This window comes from Doryrhamphus excisus, chromosome 12 (assembly GCF_030265055.1).
Source record: "Doryrhamphus excisus isolate RoL2022-K1 chromosome 12, RoL_Dexc_1.0, whole genome shotgun sequence".
Classification (NCBI taxonomy): Eukaryota; Metazoa; Chordata; class Actinopteri; order Syngnathiformes; family Syngnathidae; genus Doryrhamphus; species Doryrhamphus excisus.
Window position 1 is genome coordinate 12,902,157 of NC_080477.1, and position 19,862 is coordinate 12,922,018.

At 40.1% G+C, this 19,862-nt stretch overlaps 2 protein-coding genes across 3 annotated transcripts; one reads left to right on the forward strand and one right to left on the reverse strand.

Annotated features, from left to right (window-relative positions):
- Nucleotides 1-509: 509 nt before the first annotated feature.
- On the forward strand, nt 510-11,081 carry adam10a (ADAM metallopeptidase domain 10a). The gene is made up of 16 exons (XM_058089396.1): nt 510-698; nt 2,138-2,288; nt 5,113-5,231; nt 5,587-5,745; nt 6,115-6,215; nt 6,332-6,487; nt 6,586-6,678; nt 6,766-6,949; nt 7,736-7,899; nt 7,985-8,168; nt 8,253-8,403; nt 8,612-8,795; nt 8,892-9,000; nt 9,090-9,310; nt 9,402-9,528; nt 9,851-11,081. The coding sequence occupies exons 1-16, from the start codon at nt 650-652 to the stop codon at nt 9,949-9,951; spliced, it is 2,253 nt and encodes a 750-aa protein (XP_057945379.1). The 5' UTR covers nt 510-649; the 3' UTR covers nt 9,952-11,081.
- Nucleotides 11,082-11,367: 286 nt separating this feature from the next.
- On the reverse strand, nt 11,368-19,543 carry lipca (lipase, hepatic a). Of its 2 annotated transcripts, XM_058089400.1 has the most exons (9): nt 19,311-19,543; nt 16,821-17,005; nt 16,225-16,404; nt 15,979-16,096; nt 15,678-15,911; nt 13,112-13,354; nt 12,425-12,539; nt 12,038-12,256; nt 11,368-11,634 (listed from the first exon to the last, which is right to left on the reverse strand). In XM_058089400.1, the coding sequence occupies exons 1-9, from the start codon at nt 19,390-19,392 to the stop codon at nt 11,523-11,525; spliced, it is 1,488 nt and encodes a 495-aa protein (XP_057945383.1). In that variant the 5' UTR covers nt 19,393-19,543; the 3' UTR covers nt 11,368-11,522. The 2 variants fall into 2 exon arrangements, with proteins under 2 accessions (XP_057945383.1, XP_057945384.1); XM_058089401.1 differs by lacking the exon at nt 16,821-17,005 and having other exon boundaries at nt 19,311-19,469.
- Nucleotides 19,544-19,862: the final 319 nt, after the last annotated feature.

Here is a 19,862-nt window from a genome sequence, read left to right on the forward strand (position 1 = left end):
GATCTTAAACGTCTGAGAGCCACAGACACACAAGCACTGTAGTGATCAATCACGTTCTTGTTTGAATGAAAACTTCTGGTACCCCAGAGGTTCACATGTAGTGGGGTGGGATCTTATTACGTTTTGAGACTGAAAAATGAAGCTTTTGTATTTCAATTGTATATATTTGCATTTCAAATGAAGTTTAAATAAACCAAGATTTTTTTATTTTCTGTGAGCAAAAGTTACATGTACCCCTGTCTCACCACTGGAACTCCCTCTTTGAAAAACCTCCAAACGTTTTAGAACCCGGAAGTGAGGATTCACGGAAGTACACAACACATTGTCATGCTCCACGAACACAAACGCAAAAAGCTAAACTACGGTGCCATTTGTTCCAAACATGTTCCACGCAACTTTGCGAACCCCTTAAACGTTAGTCAGCGTTTCGCTTTGTTTTGTTCCGTATCAAGGGAACAAAACAAGACGGACGACCTGACTATAGGTGTGTCCATCGCATAAGATGTTTATGACGTCACGTGACAGGAGGCACTTGGAGGCGTCAACTGTGAAGATAGGAAGCGCTACTATTCCTAACCAAATAAGCAACATTAAACCATAACCAATGCTGAGACGCCAGCTTTTTGGACGTTAAAGGATTTTCGATATAATGTTTGTTAAATTACTATCCCTTTTTTGCTACCTGCTTGGTACCCCAGGTAAGTTTTTACAGGTATTTAAGTCACCTAGCTTAATGACACTAACTTGGTGACGGTAACTCTTGGACATGACAGTGCGGATGCTTATGTTAATGTAAAGATGGATACGATACTGTATTAATCTCCAAGAGATCCATCCATAATTTCTGTCCCGTTCAAACGAATCTCGAAATTCTCCCAAACTGTCAAAACCGACGACGGAAGAAACTATATTGTAAACCTGGCGTGATCAAACAAAATACAACCCGAGCCAATACAGGACAGGTGTAACATTTCTCATTAGAAAAAGCAATCTAAGCAAGCTAATAAAACATCTTAGCCTTTTTTAATCCTATATTTGTTTAGATCATAGATCATATAATTGTTTGATGTCTTTACTTGGCAGTCTGTGGTCCTCCATTTTTGATGCCTTGAATTTTCCCCTGCTTAAGTCACGTGCCTCCTTGTCGATTGCGAAGATTGCGTTTTGTAATGATACTTGATGCAATGATAATTCTGCTAAACTTTATGATAAAACGTGTTATTCCTGCCAAACATTAGGATGCATGTATCCGTGTTGTTTACATCCACATCCAGCCCATTTGACTGCAGAAAGTTGCTCAACTGTTGCTCTGTTGGAGCAATATTGAATTTTTGTTAAAAGAAATGTTGTCATGCTAGAATGCTGCAATAGTGTCTGAGCTTTGTGGTTGAGTGAGGGCTTGAAAAATCCCAATCAGTTATGTTAGTCTGGATAGTCTTATGGCATTTTATTTTAGAAAACCATTAAAAGTAGTTTGCTAATAGTTGTAGTCATAATTAAGGTGAGGCAGGGGAGTCTTTCTTGCATGAATGTTTCGCTTTGGTTCTATGGACAAGTTGCTACGAGCCCGCTGGTTTACTCCATGGAAGCCTTCGAGCAGGGGTTTATAGATTTTAGATTTTTACTGAATAAGAATTTACATCAATAAATGATGTGTGATATGAGTGACAATATATTTGGAGTATGTGATCGTGTCTCCTTTACTTTCCAGACAGTAACAGTGGGTCGATTAAGTTGTGTGTCATATTTATTCACCTTTTAGGCACCAGTGGGTGATTTAGTTGTCTTGATCGCTGCATGTGGAAAGCTACTTAAACCATCAAAAGGCTGTCTCGACAAAATGACTACTTGCAAGTCATGTTGCCCAGCTTGTATGTTAAAGGTTTAAATTAAATACTTGGCGGACCGGATGTGGCCCTCTGGCCGTAGCTTGCCCATCCCTGTCATAGAGCAAAGAACAAGCAGAGGTGATGTTTTCAATGATGCATATTCTCACATATGGGGTAAAATATTCCCCAAAACTGTCACACCAAGACCAACACAAACACACCAAACCCTGACAATTTATGCATGACAGATTTTAAAAGGTAGAAAAGCTTAATTGCATGTTTTCTTAACTACATGTTCTTCCTTCCAGCTCTGTTTGGGGAGCGTGTGAACAAATACATTTCCAATTATGAGGGGTTATCCTACGACACAGAGGCCTTGCACAACAGTCACCAGAGAGCAAAGAGGTCACTCTCTCCTCAAGATGGAAACGTTCACCTGGACTTCTATTCACACGGCAGGTCAGTTGTATTAGAACACACAAAAGTTTGAATTATACTCTTTTTCAAGTGCAACACTGTGCAAACACTCTTTTGCTTGCCTCACTGTCCGCTGAAGCTTATCTATTCCCCCTCAAAACAGATTAGTTTCCTGAACGTTGGTTGCTCCTTCCTGTCACTGTTGCTGCAGCTGGTGTTGCTTTTATTGTTTCATGTCCTTTTAAACTTGATGATGTAATGTCTGAAGGAAACAAGTGTAGAATTTGATATTAAGCCTGCACTCTACAGTCCCAAAATGTTTCTATTTTGTGTCTATCTGGCTTGTGTGTCTGCAGCATAAAGTATGTATAAGTATGCTCACATGAACACTGGTGGCACGATCAGGTGATGAGTTGAGGAAGTCTGTTTGCTCATAATATTTACCAAAGTTGATGGGTTAATTACAGTATAGGGTTGACATTAGTATTTACTGTGTTGCTGTGGTGTAACATGACTTTTAGTTTACCCACCTACAGAAATACATCTTCACTGTAAGGTGGTGTCTATAAATAGTGGCTTATATATGTACTAAACCTTTTTCTTTCAATTTAGCGGATGCATCTTAAACACCGGTGGGTCTTCTACACCAGTAATAGTGACATCTACGGGTTTATCACTTATAGAGAGGAAGCATACATTCGGCGCTGTTGTCATAAGCATGTGAAATGTTGATTGATTTGACTACACTAAAATAATTGACTAATTTACTGGTTTGCTACCATCCAAAAACAAAGCAAAGTACTTAAATCAATATAGCATCAAAATCACCCATGCCTGTATGAACCCTGCATTTGTCACTTGTGCTTCTTAAATTTAATATTGTCACTTTTTTCTCAAAGCTTACTGCGATCAATGTGTCATGTGTCTTTCGCTAATGACACAAACATGTAAAAGTAATCTACAGATATTAGCAGCCTGAAGGGTGTGCAACCCATGGCATGTTTTTAACAGTAAGGAACATGTTTCAAAGAAACAGACATTTCATAGCATACCAAGGGGGGGGTTCATCAGATATTCTCAAACTGAGTCTGCTACATTGTGGGTAATGACGCCTGGAACCTGAGGCAAGCTGGAGGCTCATGTGCACCTCATGTGATGGCATGCCTTCTTGTGAGGATTATGAAAAATGAATTCAAGACTTGGGAATGTTGGTGTGGTTATCCTGATATTTTCTATTCTTTCAGCATGACAACTAAATTTTAAGACCAGTTCAAAAATTAGAAGAATGTGTTGCACTGTTGGACCTTAGAAGTTGCAAGTAAAACAAATGCCAGTGAGACAAAGAATATTTTGAGTTAGTACGTTTTATAAACCATTAGTGAAACAGGCTGATCAACGCAAAAATGGGGATGTATTTCTGTGAGGCATTCACATGTCATGATGTCATGAGCTCTTGATGGCAAAGGCAAAAAAAGCTGTGTCTTGGAACGCGGTCAGACAGTTTAGCTGCATAAGCAAGGCCTCTGAGTTTGGACACAATAGATCACATGTCTAAAACTCAGGCACGGGGGCCAAATCTGCCCCACGCTGCAATTTCATCCGGCCTGCAAAACTGTAGCATTGAGTTGGCCCGCCTCCTGGACCTTATCAAACAAATTGCTTACAGCAATCTGAATAAGTCAGTGATTCCTGGGGTATCAACTCCTCCTATGACATTTAGATTTTATAAGTGGAAACAATGTTGTATATAGCACAACATTTAAAACCGTTCAAAGTCAAAATAATTGAACTGTACATGAATAAAAAAGGCAGAATTTGACTCTTAAACACTGCCTGTACAAAATAACACGTAAGTAAAAAGTGATCATTTTAACTCTAGCAAAACATGAGGAATGTGTAATCTGCCCATTCCACAGACCCAAACTGTTACACATCTCACAGATTGTGATATTTTTGTATATAATCTAAAAATACCATAGCTTTTGCTGGACATTGACAAAATGATGACGAGGTGGTCGATCAACAATCACTTTATTGAAACCAACAACCTAGCCAAAACAGCCACAGTCATATAAATCCGCGGACTATCAGAAAGTAGAAATTTCAAGCAATGATGAATGGACACGAAAAAATGGCCATTTCCCCCACTCCCATGTAAGAAATGTTCATATGGTTGGGGGGGGTAATGTCCAGTTCAGCCCACAACATAAAGTAGGCTTTGAGTTTTGTCCTGCAATTGAGTTTGAAACCCCTGCAATAGATATAAAGTCATTTGAAACTTAAAAACTTTGAAAACATTTGAAAAAATGTCACCAGCCTTGAGCTGGAGCATCCAATTGGCTATCCATCCAGAGCTTCCAGGTAGGAACTTCTGGTGTAAACATCACTTGCATACAAAAATGGTAATGGTAAAATTTTAACATTCTGAAACGGGAATTATGCCTTGAAATGTCACTTTTCAAACGTTAAATGTCAAATGAAGTTTATTCTATTGAATAAATTGCAAACTGAGATCCTTGCTCTTTCATATCTGGAAATTATGGTTTTCATATGTAAGGATTGGCCAATAGCCGATGCCCTAAAATCGGTGCACTTATAGTTAAAAGGTTCCCCTTCAAATTTTCTCTAAAATACTGCAGCCACAGGTAGTGATATTTCTGAGCTATTTTCACTTTAAAGCTGAGGAAAATGGGTTGAGAATTTCCACTGCCGTAGGTGGCAAGGACATTTCGAAGGACATTTTGAAACCTTGGCTAGTTTTGGACAAAATTGTCATTTCTAACAATAGGTCATATTCCATGCTACATTGCATTGCATTTGCATTGCTTGTTTTATTTACACGTTTTAACTTCTATTCCACGTTTAGGCATTTCAAGCTGCAGATGAGGAGGGACACTTCACTGTTTACTCCAGATATCATCGTTGAGGTATCAGGAGAGGAAACGCCCATTGATACATCATATATCTACAGCGGAGAACTCTTCGGTAAGTTTGCTTTGATAAATCACACCCTATTCGCAACCTGAGTGACTTGCATCCACTTCGATTGTCAATCGCTTCACCTCCTGGACGACCCTTTCCTGTCTGTCTCCAAGATTCAAATAAACCAGACAACCTGTTTGTCCGGTTTGTCTATGTGAGACAGGAATGAAGCAGGTACATATTTTTGTTTGGAGTGTTCTCTTGGCACATTTTCATAATATTTCTCTTGTTATGAATGATATAAAGCCCTACCTTTTAGGTATTTGAGGCATTTTTTTGGTTAAGTGAAATTGGTTAAGTAAAGAATGTCAAGAACCAAGAACGCATTTGAGTTTATTTACTGCCCTTTGTTTTTAAGGTGAGGAGGGGACACTGACCCATGGTTCCATCATCAACGGGCGTTTTGACGGCTTCATTAAAACCCACCAAGGGACGTATTTTGTTGAACCAGCTGAGAGATACTTTAAGGAGAAAAATGAGGCCTTCCACTCCATCATCTATCATGAGGATGACGTCAGTAAGTATGCACCACACCGGGGTCACCGATGCTTAGTAGCACATAGCTTACCACAACCACATGAGGTAATTTTCATTTTTTAAAAGTAGCTTTCATAAGAAAAGGTTAAGAGACTGGAGGATTGAGAGTTTTACTAGACATTTTTACAGAAAGATATTAAAATGCATTTTAAGAGCTTGCAATAGTGGTAGTATGGTTGAACAAAGTAGTAGTGTCACGGAGGTGGATGATTTTCTGCTTGAAAAATCAGACAAGCATTTGTTGGTTTGAGATTTATTTCAGATTGTTCCTGACCGATCTTTCCTTGATAACTACTAAATCATAATGCAACTGCGAGCGCCAATCATATTCTTGTCTTCTATCTACCAGCCTTTCCTTATGAAGATGGCTTCGGTGGAGGCTATGCTGACGAGTCTGTGTTTGAGAGGATGAGAAAGTATCAGGCAACTGCTGTAGATGAGCATTTCAATGTAAGTACAAACATCATTGCAAAGCCCCTTCCCCCTCCTGTCTGTTGTTGGTGAATTTTCAATTTGAAACCACCCTTTTTAAACTAGTCTTTTCCCGATGGTGTTTATATGTGCAGAGTGAGTTGAGTGCACAGGATGAGCGTACCGATATTCCTGTGGTTTTAAGGAGGAAGAGGGCAACAGCAAATGACAAAAATATATGCACGTTATTTATTCAGACTGACCACTTATTCCACAAGTTCTATGGCACTCGAGAGGCTGTCATTGCACAGGTACCATCACACGTACACATGAAGAAGCATGTCTTCGCTTTGGAGGACTTTGGGATATATAAGGCATGTAATAATCCAAACCTTCACGTTGCCCACAGATCTCCAGCCATGTTAAGGCTATTAACGCCATTTACCAATCCACGGACTTCATGGGCATTCGAAATATCGGCTTCATGGTGAAAAGAATCAGGGTGAGTTGGATTTATTCCATACCATTTAAATGAGTTTTACCCAATTGTGTGTTGTCTTGTACGTCACTGATTGACATTACCCCTTAGATTAACACCACAGAAAACACACTTGACCGTACCAATCCTTTTCGTTTTGACAACATCGGAGTGGAGACGTTCTTAGAGCTGAACTCTGAACAGAACCACAATGACTACTGCCTGGCCTACGTCTTCACTAACAGGGATTTTGACGACGGTGTCCTTGGCTTGGCTTGGATTGCAAGTCCCTCAGGTTAGCCACACATAGCTTTGGTGTTAGTAACCTCCTGTATTAGATTTACAACATACAGCGTGTATCATTTTGAACAAAAATGTATTGCTTCACATATATGTAAATTAATATTTATAACAAAATTATTCTTCAAATTCAAAATTGCCACAATGTTTATTTGGAATCCAGTATGAAATGCACTCCCATTTTTCTTGGAGACCCCACACTGTGTCCCAGTGTGGACGGCCCCAAAGGTGGCGTTTCCTTGATCCTCAGTGCCATGCCATGTCTCCCTACTGTGTGTGATTGTGTGTGGGTGTGTGTGTCTAGTATGGAGGGTGGGAGGGAGGGGCTTTCTTAGTAATTGTTTTTCCTTTTAATTGTGGTAATTGTTTTTAATTCTGTAAAGCACTTTGTGTTGTATGTCTTTGCAGAAAAAGTGCTATACAAATAAAGTTGATTTGATTTGATTTTGAAAAACAAGATTGCTTTATGCCAGGTGTGTGCAAAGTGCAAGTGGGGCCCATTTGTGGCCCACGGCTCATTGTAGAAATGAAAGTAATTGAAATGGCAAAACAGTAAAAGGGCACAATGTAAATCAAAAAGGTGGACATATTGAATACCAAACATAATGCAAATCTTTTTTCCTTTTACAAAATGAAATGATCAAAAAAATATATAATTTTGGACACCCCTGCTTTATAAGAAGTGTTGAGTAATTGCCTGCTATTTTGGACACACAGCTATCAGCTTGAATGCATTGGTAGCATAGTGTCTTTGTCAATCAATGTTACACTCTGTTCACAGGAAACTCTGGAGGCATCTGTGAGAAGGCAAAACTGTACTCTGATGGGAAGATTAAATCCCTGAACACTGGTATTATCACTGTGAAGAACTACGGCTCGCACGTCCCTTTAAAGGTGTCGCACATCACCTTCGCCCATGAGATTGGGCACAACTTTGGCTCGCCTGTAAGTCCGCCTCATGAAACATTGGGACTAATGCACTTCTGCAATTTTCATGTTGTAACTTGCAAAACATTCTATGTATTTGCAGCATGACTCCGGGATCGAGTGTACCCCTGGAGAGTCAACCAACCAAAAAGCCAAAGAACTTGGCAATTATGTCATGTATGCAAGAGCCACCTCGGGAGACAAGATCAACAATAACAGGTTTTCCACATGCAGCATTGGCAATATAAGTACTGTTCTGGCAAAGAAGAAGGACAGATGTTTTGTTGGTAAATTCCTGCCTTTTAACTGTTTGCATTGTAACGAATACCAAGTAGCGATTCCAAGTTTTGTGTGTATGTGTACATGTACAGAATCTGGACAACCGACTTGTGGCAATGGACTTGTGGAAGACGGAGAAGAGTGTGACTGTGGCTACAATGATCAGTGTCTAGAATCCTGCTGTTATGATGCCAGTGAACCGGAGGACAGGAGATGCAAACTGAAACCTGGAAAGATTTGCAGGTTAGTTGTGATGCATAATTTCCTCCTCTTATTCGAGTCACTGCTAACCTGTGTCACATAGTTGTGATGTCATGCTATTTACTTAAATGTTTTTGAGATGATGTAGATTCTCTCTGTAGAACCATGCCTTGTTGGTACCTTCCTGTGTGAAGAGGATATGTGAAGAGAATAATGCATTTCTCTGAATAATACAATGTTTTTGCTGCAGTCCAAGCCAAGGCCCATGCTGCAATGCAGATTGCTCTTTTAAGGGCTTGAGTGACAAGTGCAGTGCTGAGTCTGAGTGTAGCAAAGAGGGAATGTGCAGTGGTACAACCGCCTTGTGTCTTACCCCTGAACCAAAGGAGAACATGACGGATTGCCATGAAGGTACACAAGTCTGTCTCAATGGGGTAAGTTAGCTTGACTTTGTTTTTAGTTTTTCATGCGCCATACTTGTGCATTAGTTTCATGCGTCACATTTGTGCCATCCACGTGCTTTGATGCAGGTCTGCAGTGGTTCCATTTGTCAAAAGCATGGACTTGAAATTTGCACCTGTGCTAGCAGCGACAAGAATGACATGGCTCAGTTATGTCATGTGTGCTGCATGAACGAAAGTGGGTGGCAGGCTGCAGATGTGACTATGGTTTGGAATGCACAGTGCCAGTCATTTTCAGAAATCAATACCGCTCTATCTGCCCCGCAGCGGACCCCAGCACCTGTAGCAGCACCAGCTCAGAGAAGTGGAAAACTTACTTCCAAGGAAAAGCCATAACCCTGCAGGCTGGCTCACCGTGCAACGATTTTAAGGGCTACTGTGATGTGTTCCAAAGGTGCCGTCTGGTTGATGCTGACGGGCCTCTGGCAAGGCTTAAGAAGGCCATATTCAATGCAGAACTATACGAAACTATTGCAGAGTGGATTGCGGTGAGTGTCAAATTGATGCAGGACTGCACTGCAAGTTGTACCCTGTATCATTACATTGTCCAAGTTACATTACCATGTCTCTTTTGTCAAGGATTACTGGTGGGCGGTGCTTTTGATGGGCATCGCACTTATTATGCTAATGGGTGGTTTCATCAAGATCTGCAGTGTGCACACTCCAAGCAGCAACCCCAAACTGCCTCCTCCAAAGCCACTGCCAGGTACAACACACAATCAGACATAGCGCATTTTCATCCTGCGACATTTAAAGCACATTTATAACAGTGACAGCAACTCCTTAAATGCTTCAAAGAAACCATTTGAAATCTTTAAACTATGGGTGTCCAATAATCAATATTACATTGTCAGCCAATATTGGCATCCAAATTGCTTTTTTTGGGTATTGTCTGCCAATAATACCAATACTGTAACATTGGAAATTAGAAAAAAAGCTAATATTCCCAAATAATTACATTTTATTCTCTGAATAACTTTATGTCTGTGTGATTCATCCATAGTTATTGATGTGTTGTTACTTCGTAGGTACCCTGATGAGAAGAAGAATGCAGCACGCCAATGCACGCTTGCAGGCCATGCCACGGAGCTACAGGGGCAACCATCAAATGGCTCAGACGGTCATCTGAGTTGACCTGTTATTTGCTCAGCCTCTGCTGGCTCATTTCCAGTGATTACACTGAAAGAACGTAACTCAAAAAGAGTCACTGTACCTATTTTACTGCAAAACGTCATTGCAACTGAATCATTGCGCTAGAGAGCAGCGCACAGTTTTTGAAAATATCCAAAATAGAATTTCACTAAACACTGTTAGGGTCTTAATCTTTATATTTTTGACTGGACTTGCATAAAATTTTAATGTTACCGCCAATCAATTTTTTTTCTTTTTCCTGATTACGGAGTCGACACAGTGAATCTTTCTTTGATCAGCACACTGATTTTTGGATTGAGCCCTTTAAATTGCCGATGCCCTTCCTGACGAATACCGATGATGGTTACCAAACACTGGCTACAGTTGCTATTTTACAGTCTTTATAGTCTAAAATGAATCAAAGTGCAAGCTTTTTGTAATATATTGCCGTAGTTCTTACATCTTGAATGTAAAGTTCTTATATAGTATCTTGTTCCAATTGTAATTAGTTTTTTTTTTGTACATTCACTTTCTCAGGATTAACGGCAGAAAAAAATTGTTGGGCACATCCCGAGTGGTACCTGAAACAGGTGTGTTTAGAATGAATAAAAATGCACTCTTGGGCACACACGCCATATAGCGTTGTAAATAAGGTCATGTGAGATTCATGTTACATGTTAATGGTGAGAATTTGTCAATTTGTCTCACCACACACACTAATGTGCCTACTGACGGCTCTATAGCCTAAGATGTTCTATTGTCAGTGACCTCACAATAGCCTTGTGTATATATACAGTGTTTAAATTGTGACAAATGTTTTCAGTGTTGTCTGTGCTAACTGTTCAAAGCGTCTTGCTAGGGGAAATTGGCTGCTAGAATAGTACAATTTGTCCACGTGAAGCAACACCTGCTGCTGTTTGTGTTGCATGCAAGGTGTGAGGATGTCTTGTTACGTGGTTTCCACCACCAGACTTGTCATGTGGGGAAAGAAATGTTCTAATGGTACTACACTGGAGTTTGAAACTACTTCTAGTTGGCAATTTGTACAGTGTAATTGCATTTTACTGAATATGCTTAATTTGTATTTATTTTGAATTGAAATTGATTAATAAAGTATCTTGTTATACAGGTTTGACTTGTGGCTTTACAGGAAATAATGTCACTGAACTCTGAAGTACTGACCTGAATCCTATTGGTATGCAATGTGGCTGTGGCCAGTGAGTTGTTGCTAAGGGTGGCCCAACCAGTTATTAGGTTTAGGTGGTGAACACTTTCACACAGGGCCATGTAGGTTTGGATTTTTTTGTCATCTAAAAATTCCCAGTTGTATTGTCATTGATTAAGCTTGTTCGATGATCATCAGAAACAAGTGTGACAAATGTGTAAAAGAAAAACATTTTCAACACCACTGTAGTGTAATTTGAAAAAAACTTTAATCACTTGAAAGTCTAGTTTTGTAACCTTAAATGACACATTGTCTCTGATTTTTCTAGGGCCATCCTCATCCAGATGCCAAGTGGAACCCAAAGAAAGGTGAATCCGTCTTTTGAATGGACGGATAGTGTCTGCTTAGCTGTGTTTCCTCTTGTGCTGCCTTGGTGGGTCTTGTTGACATCTTACAAACACTGTTTCTTGTGACATTTGTACATGATGTTCATTTGCCATGGCACAAAAAGATATCCTAGGTGAAAAGTGCACACAAATGGTTCATGTTAACACAAGTTGTATAGAGGCAGGATAAAGCCACTAGATGGCGTTAAAGTCCTACAGTGACTAATATTGTATCCTTTTCACTTGAGTTCACAAAACTATTGTGATGAGGGATAGGCATAGGAGTTTTCTGTAGCCATAGCAATGACTATGGAGCACAAATTATATGTAGAGTAATGCTATTTATACATTAATCAGGGGTCCTCAATTTGTCCAGAAACATAGTATCGTTAAAAAAGAGTTAACATTTACAGTATACAAATTTTTTGATGGGCCAAATGAACTGCTGCCTATTGAGAACCCACTGCTCTATATATATTATATATATTATATATCTCTGAGAATATATAACTGTATATTAATCCTATGCATACCGTTTTTGTGTGTCACCATCTTTGACGCTAATCTTTCCCACAGTCAACACAGGCATGATTTGGTGTCCGCCCCAAGGTATGATGGTTTGCACCCTGTTCCACACATGCTTCCATAGAGCTGATCCTTCCCAGTGGAACTTAAGCAACATCAGATCCCCCAAATGTCTGTCCAAGGTTATCAGGAAGGTGTAGGTCTTATTCCCCCGAACCTGCTCCGTACTGGGCGAGAGTTTACAAAAGAAACAATTTCATCCTCTGAATAGCACTGAAACATTGCAAAAGAATAATGTATCTTTGTGATACATGACTGAATTATTCATTGCTAAATGCTCTCTTCCTTGATGTGAACAGGTCTGCATATTGCATGTGATGGAAGGTGGTACTTACAAGACGAAGGAGACCTCGCCACTTTCGTCTTTTGTACCAGTGAGGGAGATGCTGAGCGAAGGCTTGGTGTTCTCCATGGACTGGACAAACTGGATCCTGAACTGGTAATGATAAACTACACAGCAGGGATGAAGGTAGCACATCACAAAGCTGCTGAATGTCAAGTCACCAGCTAAAGATGACATTTATTTTAATTTTTACCAATAATGGTTCAAAAACTACTTAGAATGCATGGGTCCATCTAATGTGCGTGACTTTCCGAGATGAGAAAATCTTGTATTTATAAAGGGCAGAGTATTAGGTCCACAGTGAAAAGAGTGTACATTTACGAGATATTACCTCATAATATTACCTTTACCCAAGGCCAAAGGTCACATAAATGGCCCCTTTTCATAGATGTCTCAGTCAATGCCTGTTACAAAGGTGTATTAAAATAATAACTTATGTGACTATTGGTATTGGTATGTGCTCAACTGTTCTATTTTTCCTCTGACGTATGACCATGTAATATGACTTTATTCTCGTAAATTACTATTTTTCTTGTAAATTTAGAAGAAAAAAAGTCATCAATTTATGACTTCATTCTCAAAATCTCTGATGTTTTTTTCTTCATTGTGGTCCTAATACTCCGTGGTAGACAGCAAAAGAGATGTGTAGAGGATGATAATGGTGCTATGCTGCACATACGTTTGTAGGGCATCCTGGAGCGTGTTTTCAGATAGAGCCTCTTGCTTTTCCCCACATGAACCTTTTTGATGTTGTAGCCCAGTGTGTTGCAGCGGTTCTTGCGGCAGTCCAGGCAGACGCCTTTGTCGAAGGCTCTGTCGTCGCTGCACCTGTAGGCCATGATCTGTTTGTCCTTGTTGAGAACTGAGTCAATGAATAGATGCACGGAACGCTCGTGGGCACATTTCACTGTTTGTTGAAAACCTGACGGACAGAATGAAAGTGTGTTCATTTATACTGTAATTACTAGCTTTGTTTTAATTAGCTTTTTATAGCAATCATTCCGACATAGAAATAGGAAATCGGCGTACCCGGAGAAATCTCATGCATGCACGGGGAAAACATGCAAACTCCAAACAGAGATGGCTAAGGTTAAGCAGAGAATCGATCGTTCCCAATCTCCTGGCTGTTGTGAGTTACTTCAAACTTTCAATGTAAGTCTGTTGTTACAGCAATTAAGTCTGGATCTTGTTTGTCTCCTCCAACATTACACGAACATCACTGACACGTAGTAACTAGTGTAGAATACTATGTCAGTGTAATTTAATGCGTCTTATATTGCCTTATAATTTGCCTTATATTTATTTTATATTATAATGCCTTATATTTGTAGTTCAGTTAGCCATTTTTATGCTTGAAAATGCTTAATTTATTTTAAAAAATAGGTAACATTAGCTTAAATTTGTATATGTTTTGACTAATGATAGGTTGTATTTAATAACGAAACAGCAGAATTAAATCATATTTTGTGAAGCCGCAGAATTAGAACTGCAAAGTGGCAAGAGATGATGGTACACCCCTGCCATAACTAAAAAAATTAAAATAAACCCCTGCCAAGGTGATTATTTAACAAAAGTTGATGAAGAAGAAATCAGTCATGGTTTTTGTTTTATCCAACCACATGGAATCAGCCAAGTAAGCTCTGACAAGAATGAGGCAGTAGATCATGTTCGCTTCCCCCGTGACTCTAAGTGGAAAAGAGATTCCTCCAACCTACTTTTGGTTCCATAAAATAATGTAACACACTGATGGGACTCCCATTTTCCATGTGCATTGCAAGGTGGACAGGAAGCTTCCATTACGACACAAAGTGCATTGGGAGAAAATACACAGTATGCATTTCTGTGCCAACATTTAATGGATTCTTGCCACCCCAAAATTCCATAGAAATCGGTAGTGTAAGTTTTACATAAATAACAAGGACTTGTGCTTGAGCAGAAAAGAACAAATCTAAATCTGTCTCAAGATGAAGTACGATAACTGTGACCGCAGCTGGCTTTACAATGCGCCGAGAGGATTTAAAGGGGCGTCACTGTGTAGATTGACATCATTATTCTCAAAGGCTGACACCTCTCATATGTTCATGTTGTCACCGCTCCTAAAGACGTCTCATTATGTCTAATATTTCCTCTCTAAAGGCCTCATTTCTCAGACGGCGTAGCCTGAAGGCAGCTTCACCTCAGACGGCTGGACCGAGGCAGGAGGAAAGGAAGCAAGGCACATGTTGCTAATTAACTCCTTAGTTTGACAGATGCTTTAATGTGGCACTCGCTGTCATTTCATGCGGATGCGTTTTGCATTGAGAGGCACCAAAACACCACAAATCACTGAGCCACTTGCGCTCAGCTGGAGGGAATTAAATTCATCTGCTTGAACGCACTCCACCAGAAACTGTCAACACCAGCAAAGATGAACCGGCTCAGCACATCCTAGTTCCTCAAACCGTTGTTTTTGAGGTGGCCAGATCAATTAAGAAAAAAAATGTTATGACAGGGCAGCAGAGGAGGATGTGACAAAGCACTTCCTCTCTGAGTGACATGTCTGTCTTCACTCATATAGACCAGAACATTCAGATAGTTATTCATCATTAAAAACTACAGTGTAGCTCTATTTATAATTACGTAGATTAAAAGAATGTTCCAATCACAACGTCTTTAGACAATTTTTTTCTTCATATGTATCCTGTTATATAGTCAAAATGCTTATTGTTGTAGTGGTAGTTTGCAGTGTATATATACTGTATATACTGAAGACTATTTCTCATATATTGTACATTTTGTGTGTTTAAATAAGGTAAAGGAAGGATTTGGGGCAGATCAGGATCTTGGGCCGCATGGTGGTTAGCATGTTGGCGACACAGTCTGGAGATCGGGAAGATCTGGGTTCGAATCTCCACTTTGGATCTATGTGTGGAGTTTGCATGTTCTCTACGGGTACTCCGGTTTCCTCCCACATTCCAAAAACATGCTAGGTTAATTGGCTACTCCAAATTGTCCATAGGTATGAATGTGAGTGTGAATGGTTGTTTGTCTATAAGTGCCCTGTGATTGGCTGGCGACCAGTCCAGGGTGTACCCTGCTTCTCGCCTGAAGACAGCTGGGATAGACTCCAGCATACCCGCCACTCTAGTATAGAAAATGGATGTATATTGGTAGCTTGTGTAGGTGTACCTAATGTTGTGAGTACTGAGTATAACATACTGTATATTGCACGGTTGCATTAACTGTGTAATTGTGTAGTTTCTCACCAATAATGCCATACTGGGCCATGTGATCATAAATGTTTTGCAGGTCACATCCTGGTTGATAGTCTCCTCCATTGGGGTAAAAGTCATAATGTGCCACAGCCTGCTTGATGCCCACACTGAGGCCTAAACGTTCATGTGTGAACGTGTGGATGGCATCAACAAACTGGGCATCATCAGGGGACAGTCTATCTGTTGGTGACATCCCTTCAAACAATGGCCCGGCAGGATCGAGACCTGAATGAATGTAAGTTAGAATCAATAACAGCTTTGGATGAAGGAATAATGTCATGTAGTAACTTACCAGTAATTCTTCCAATTTGTTCCGGCCCTTTAATATAGCTTCCAGCAAATCCAGAGATGTGCGCTCCAAGGCTATAACCAATTAAATGGGCCTTTCCAAATGAATATCCATAGTGCTCCTGTGAGAGTGCTTCAAATGTATTAAGAGCTTTGGTGTACATGTGATTGATATGCACTGTAGACACGTTTAGGAGCCTCAGACGTGTGTCCCAAGACTTTTGTACAAATAGTGTATTTTGTTTGGTACCTTGAGTGAGGACAGCAGATGAGCTATGTCTTTTCCAACAGTACGTGTGTTTTGTGCTGCAGTGGGGTAGTACTGATGAGCCAGGGACAGCCAGTCAGTGATCACTATATTGACGTCCGTTAGATGAGTCTTCAGAATAGATGCTAATCTGTGCACCCAGCTCTCCATTATGCCATCCACCTGAGGGAACATTTACAAGAAAAGTTTCTCTCCTGTGTGCCACAACAGTGGGTAGGTGCACAATCTCAGGTAATCCAAAATTCTGCCAGTGAAGCATACAAGCATATTCAAGAGTCAAATTGCATTTCATATGTTGGCAGGTCTACACTAATATCGAAAGTCCTCCGTGCCTCTCACAATCCCACTATTTGAGAAGTACCCTCTGAATCATAGTATTCTGAATCATAGTACTAGTGTAGAACTGCACTGTTTATATTAGAACCAGCATTTAGTACGATACAGTCCAGTCCCATTGCAAACTACAGCCACAGTATCGGTACAAAGCTGAATTTTTGAGAGCTCATTAAGTTGTGCAGGTGTAGCCACAGTAACTCCTTTCCTTCCATGCTTCTTAGCTGCTGGTGAAGTGACCTTACCGACCACCCGTGAGTGATGATGATGAGGGGATTAGTGGTGTTGAAGCCACAGGAGGACAGGCTGTGCAGCTGCAGAGGGTCCAGCGTGCAGGTGTCCTCCCCCTCCACAAATAGCCCGAAGACTGAACTGCTGACATAAGGCTCTTTCACCTTCAGGGTGCCCCTCTTGTCCGGGGGTGCCACATCTCAGGGATCAAACAGCAGAGGGAGACTTATCTGTGAGTATGACACTCAAGTTTGCGCTCAAATGAACACTAAATAACCTAGTAATAACATTACTGAGTACACACTGATGCAATTATGGCTGAGTAAATAGTTCTGAAGAACTCCCAACAATTCCAGAGGTCTGTTGGAACGACACGGGAACGTGAGGTCAAATGCTTGTTCAGTTTTCTAATGGAACCTATATTTTTTGTAAAAATGTTCCCCTTTAAGTTGCAAGAACTTGGGAATTTGAACTGCCATTGTGCAAATGTCTCCCAATTTTATGAAACTTCAACTCAGCAAGCATCAGAGGATTAACTTTTTTTTTTTAAACACTCATTTAAAAACCCTCCCACATGGCAGCCTTTCAGAGATTTTCACATGCAGTGGAGTGCCCTAATACCAGTCAGTGTAATGGCCCAGTGAAAAATCAGGACATTTCCGTCAATTGCTAAAAAAAAAAATATATCGGGCTGGGTGTAAAAACAGAATGTGTCCTGGGAAACCAAGATATTTGGTCATCCTAAATATTATTGTGTGCTGTCAATACTGTCAGTGGAAAGCCATATTTTGGATATTTGACTCTTGAATATCAATATTGTACCATTAGAGAAAACAAAACAATACATCAGCATTTGTACTACTCCTACAAGTTTATTTCTTTCCGCTTTTTCCTGATTACGGAGTCGCCACAGCGGATCTTGTTGGGTTTTGAGCCCTTTATATTCCAGATGCCCTTCCTGACGAATACCGATGATGCTTACTAGTGGAGGTTCGAACCCGAGGTGTTCACTCCAAAGTCCAGAACGCTATGACTACACTACGGCGGGCTCGTACTACAAGTAGGTTGCCGTAACTACATGTATGGTAGTATTGTTTATCAAACTTACAGTTCAGTTCACATGGTCATGGTTTGTGTTAGTAAGCAAAGAACTACTGTCAACCGCTGATGACATCATAGATTGGACTGAGCTGGAGGATACTGACTTCCGGTTCCTGTTTCCATGTGAACACGGACATATTGTGATAAAGATATGTTACAATATTGACTTTTTACTGTCTGCCAGTATCCTTAGTTACAAAGACAGTTTGACTTTTCAACAGAAATAGAAAAAGCATATGCTAATCAAGGTTCCACTGTAAATGCATTGAGAAATTGCCTTCTTACGGCTGTGCAACAAGTGTACACCTGAATAAACCAAAGACAGACCAACTCATATGGCAATCAAAGTAATGCCGATACCTTATTAAAACTGCTTACTACCTTGGAGTAATCTAACATCTCATAACTCTGACATACGTCATGCAACTCCACCCCAACCCTGGTGAGGATAGAAAATGAATTGATAGATGGAACTCATGCAACTCCAATTAAACAATAAAAATATGACCAAATATGACCTACACTCAAATAAGCAAATGTCAGATCCTGTCAATAACAACACATTAACATAAACATTCTTGGGCTGCTGCTCTAGGCTCCTTGTGGCTTCCTTGTTTGTGTTCCGAGCAGTCCAAAAAAAGAAAACAATTAACTGGATGGTGGAGTTGATTAATGAGCAACAGTTTGCACTTAATTTGTGGGGCTCTATGTCATTTAAAGCCACACTATTTATTCAGCAGTATGTGTGGCAATTAAAATAATTGAGATGGTACAATGACTTGTGAAAAGCAGTCTTGTTGCCATGGCGACCACTTTTTCATCTAATTTAGTGGTTTATGGACCAGTCAGGACACTTTTCATTGTGTTAGCACATGAAATGATGAATGTATTTTTTCCCAGACATAAACATAGGCGCTTTGTTAGTGACTTGGGAACACAGTTGTCAAACTAAGATTTGATTGTGGATTACATAAATGACTTGATCCATTTTTAAGTACAAAGACAGAATATTCCTTCTTTCTTTTTTTTATCAGTAACAAACAACACAAATAATGTGATCATTATTTTTTTACATTTTAGAGCACCTCAGATTTTTCAAAGAAAAAATACAATTTGCAGAAAATGTAATGCACTGCATAGTCACAACAGATGAAATAATAATCATATAAATTCAACAATATGTCTATAAGCTGTGCACAAAATTGATGGATGTTTATTATTGTGGTAACATGTATCCAAATAGCTTGTATCTATATATTTTAGACATGACATGAGAGGGTCATAATATTGGTAGGATACTGCTATCAATTTTTGGGGGGGTGTTGGACCTCCTTAGATTAGACTGTGAGGGTCTACTGATATACTGCTCATTGTGATCATGAAATTCACATGGTTCCACTCACCTGTTTTATTTGCTTTAGCTTTTCTCCCCTCTGTGATGTGACACGCTAACAGCAGACAGCACAGGACTTTGAGCACAGACATGGCGCAGTGGCGACTACTTCAAATGACACAGTCAAGTCTGGAACCCAGGGTGATGTCGACTTGAAAGCACAATCTACAGGAAACAACACACACTGTGCTCTGCTATACGGAAAACTGAGAGGACAGCAGGTGTGGATAAGGTAGGACTAGGCTTTTGCTGATTGGCTGGGGTCAGGACATGGAGATCGAACGTGTTGTGAAATAGCGGGTGGTATGTACGATGGGGGTGGAGGTGGGCCGTTTGGTGCAACGTACAAGGGAACCAATGACTCAGGAGACGCCTACTTGTACACAACACTGCACTGCTGAGCAAAATTTTAAGATCAGCTGAGAAATTACAAGTATTTACTTTTTGTCCTGTTGGATTTTAAGTAGAGCTTCAAAATACAAAAAGGAAAAAAATGGGAGCGAGACAAACAAAGTAAGCGAACAAAGTGAAGTAGGCTGAGTTCATAAGATGATCAGACCAC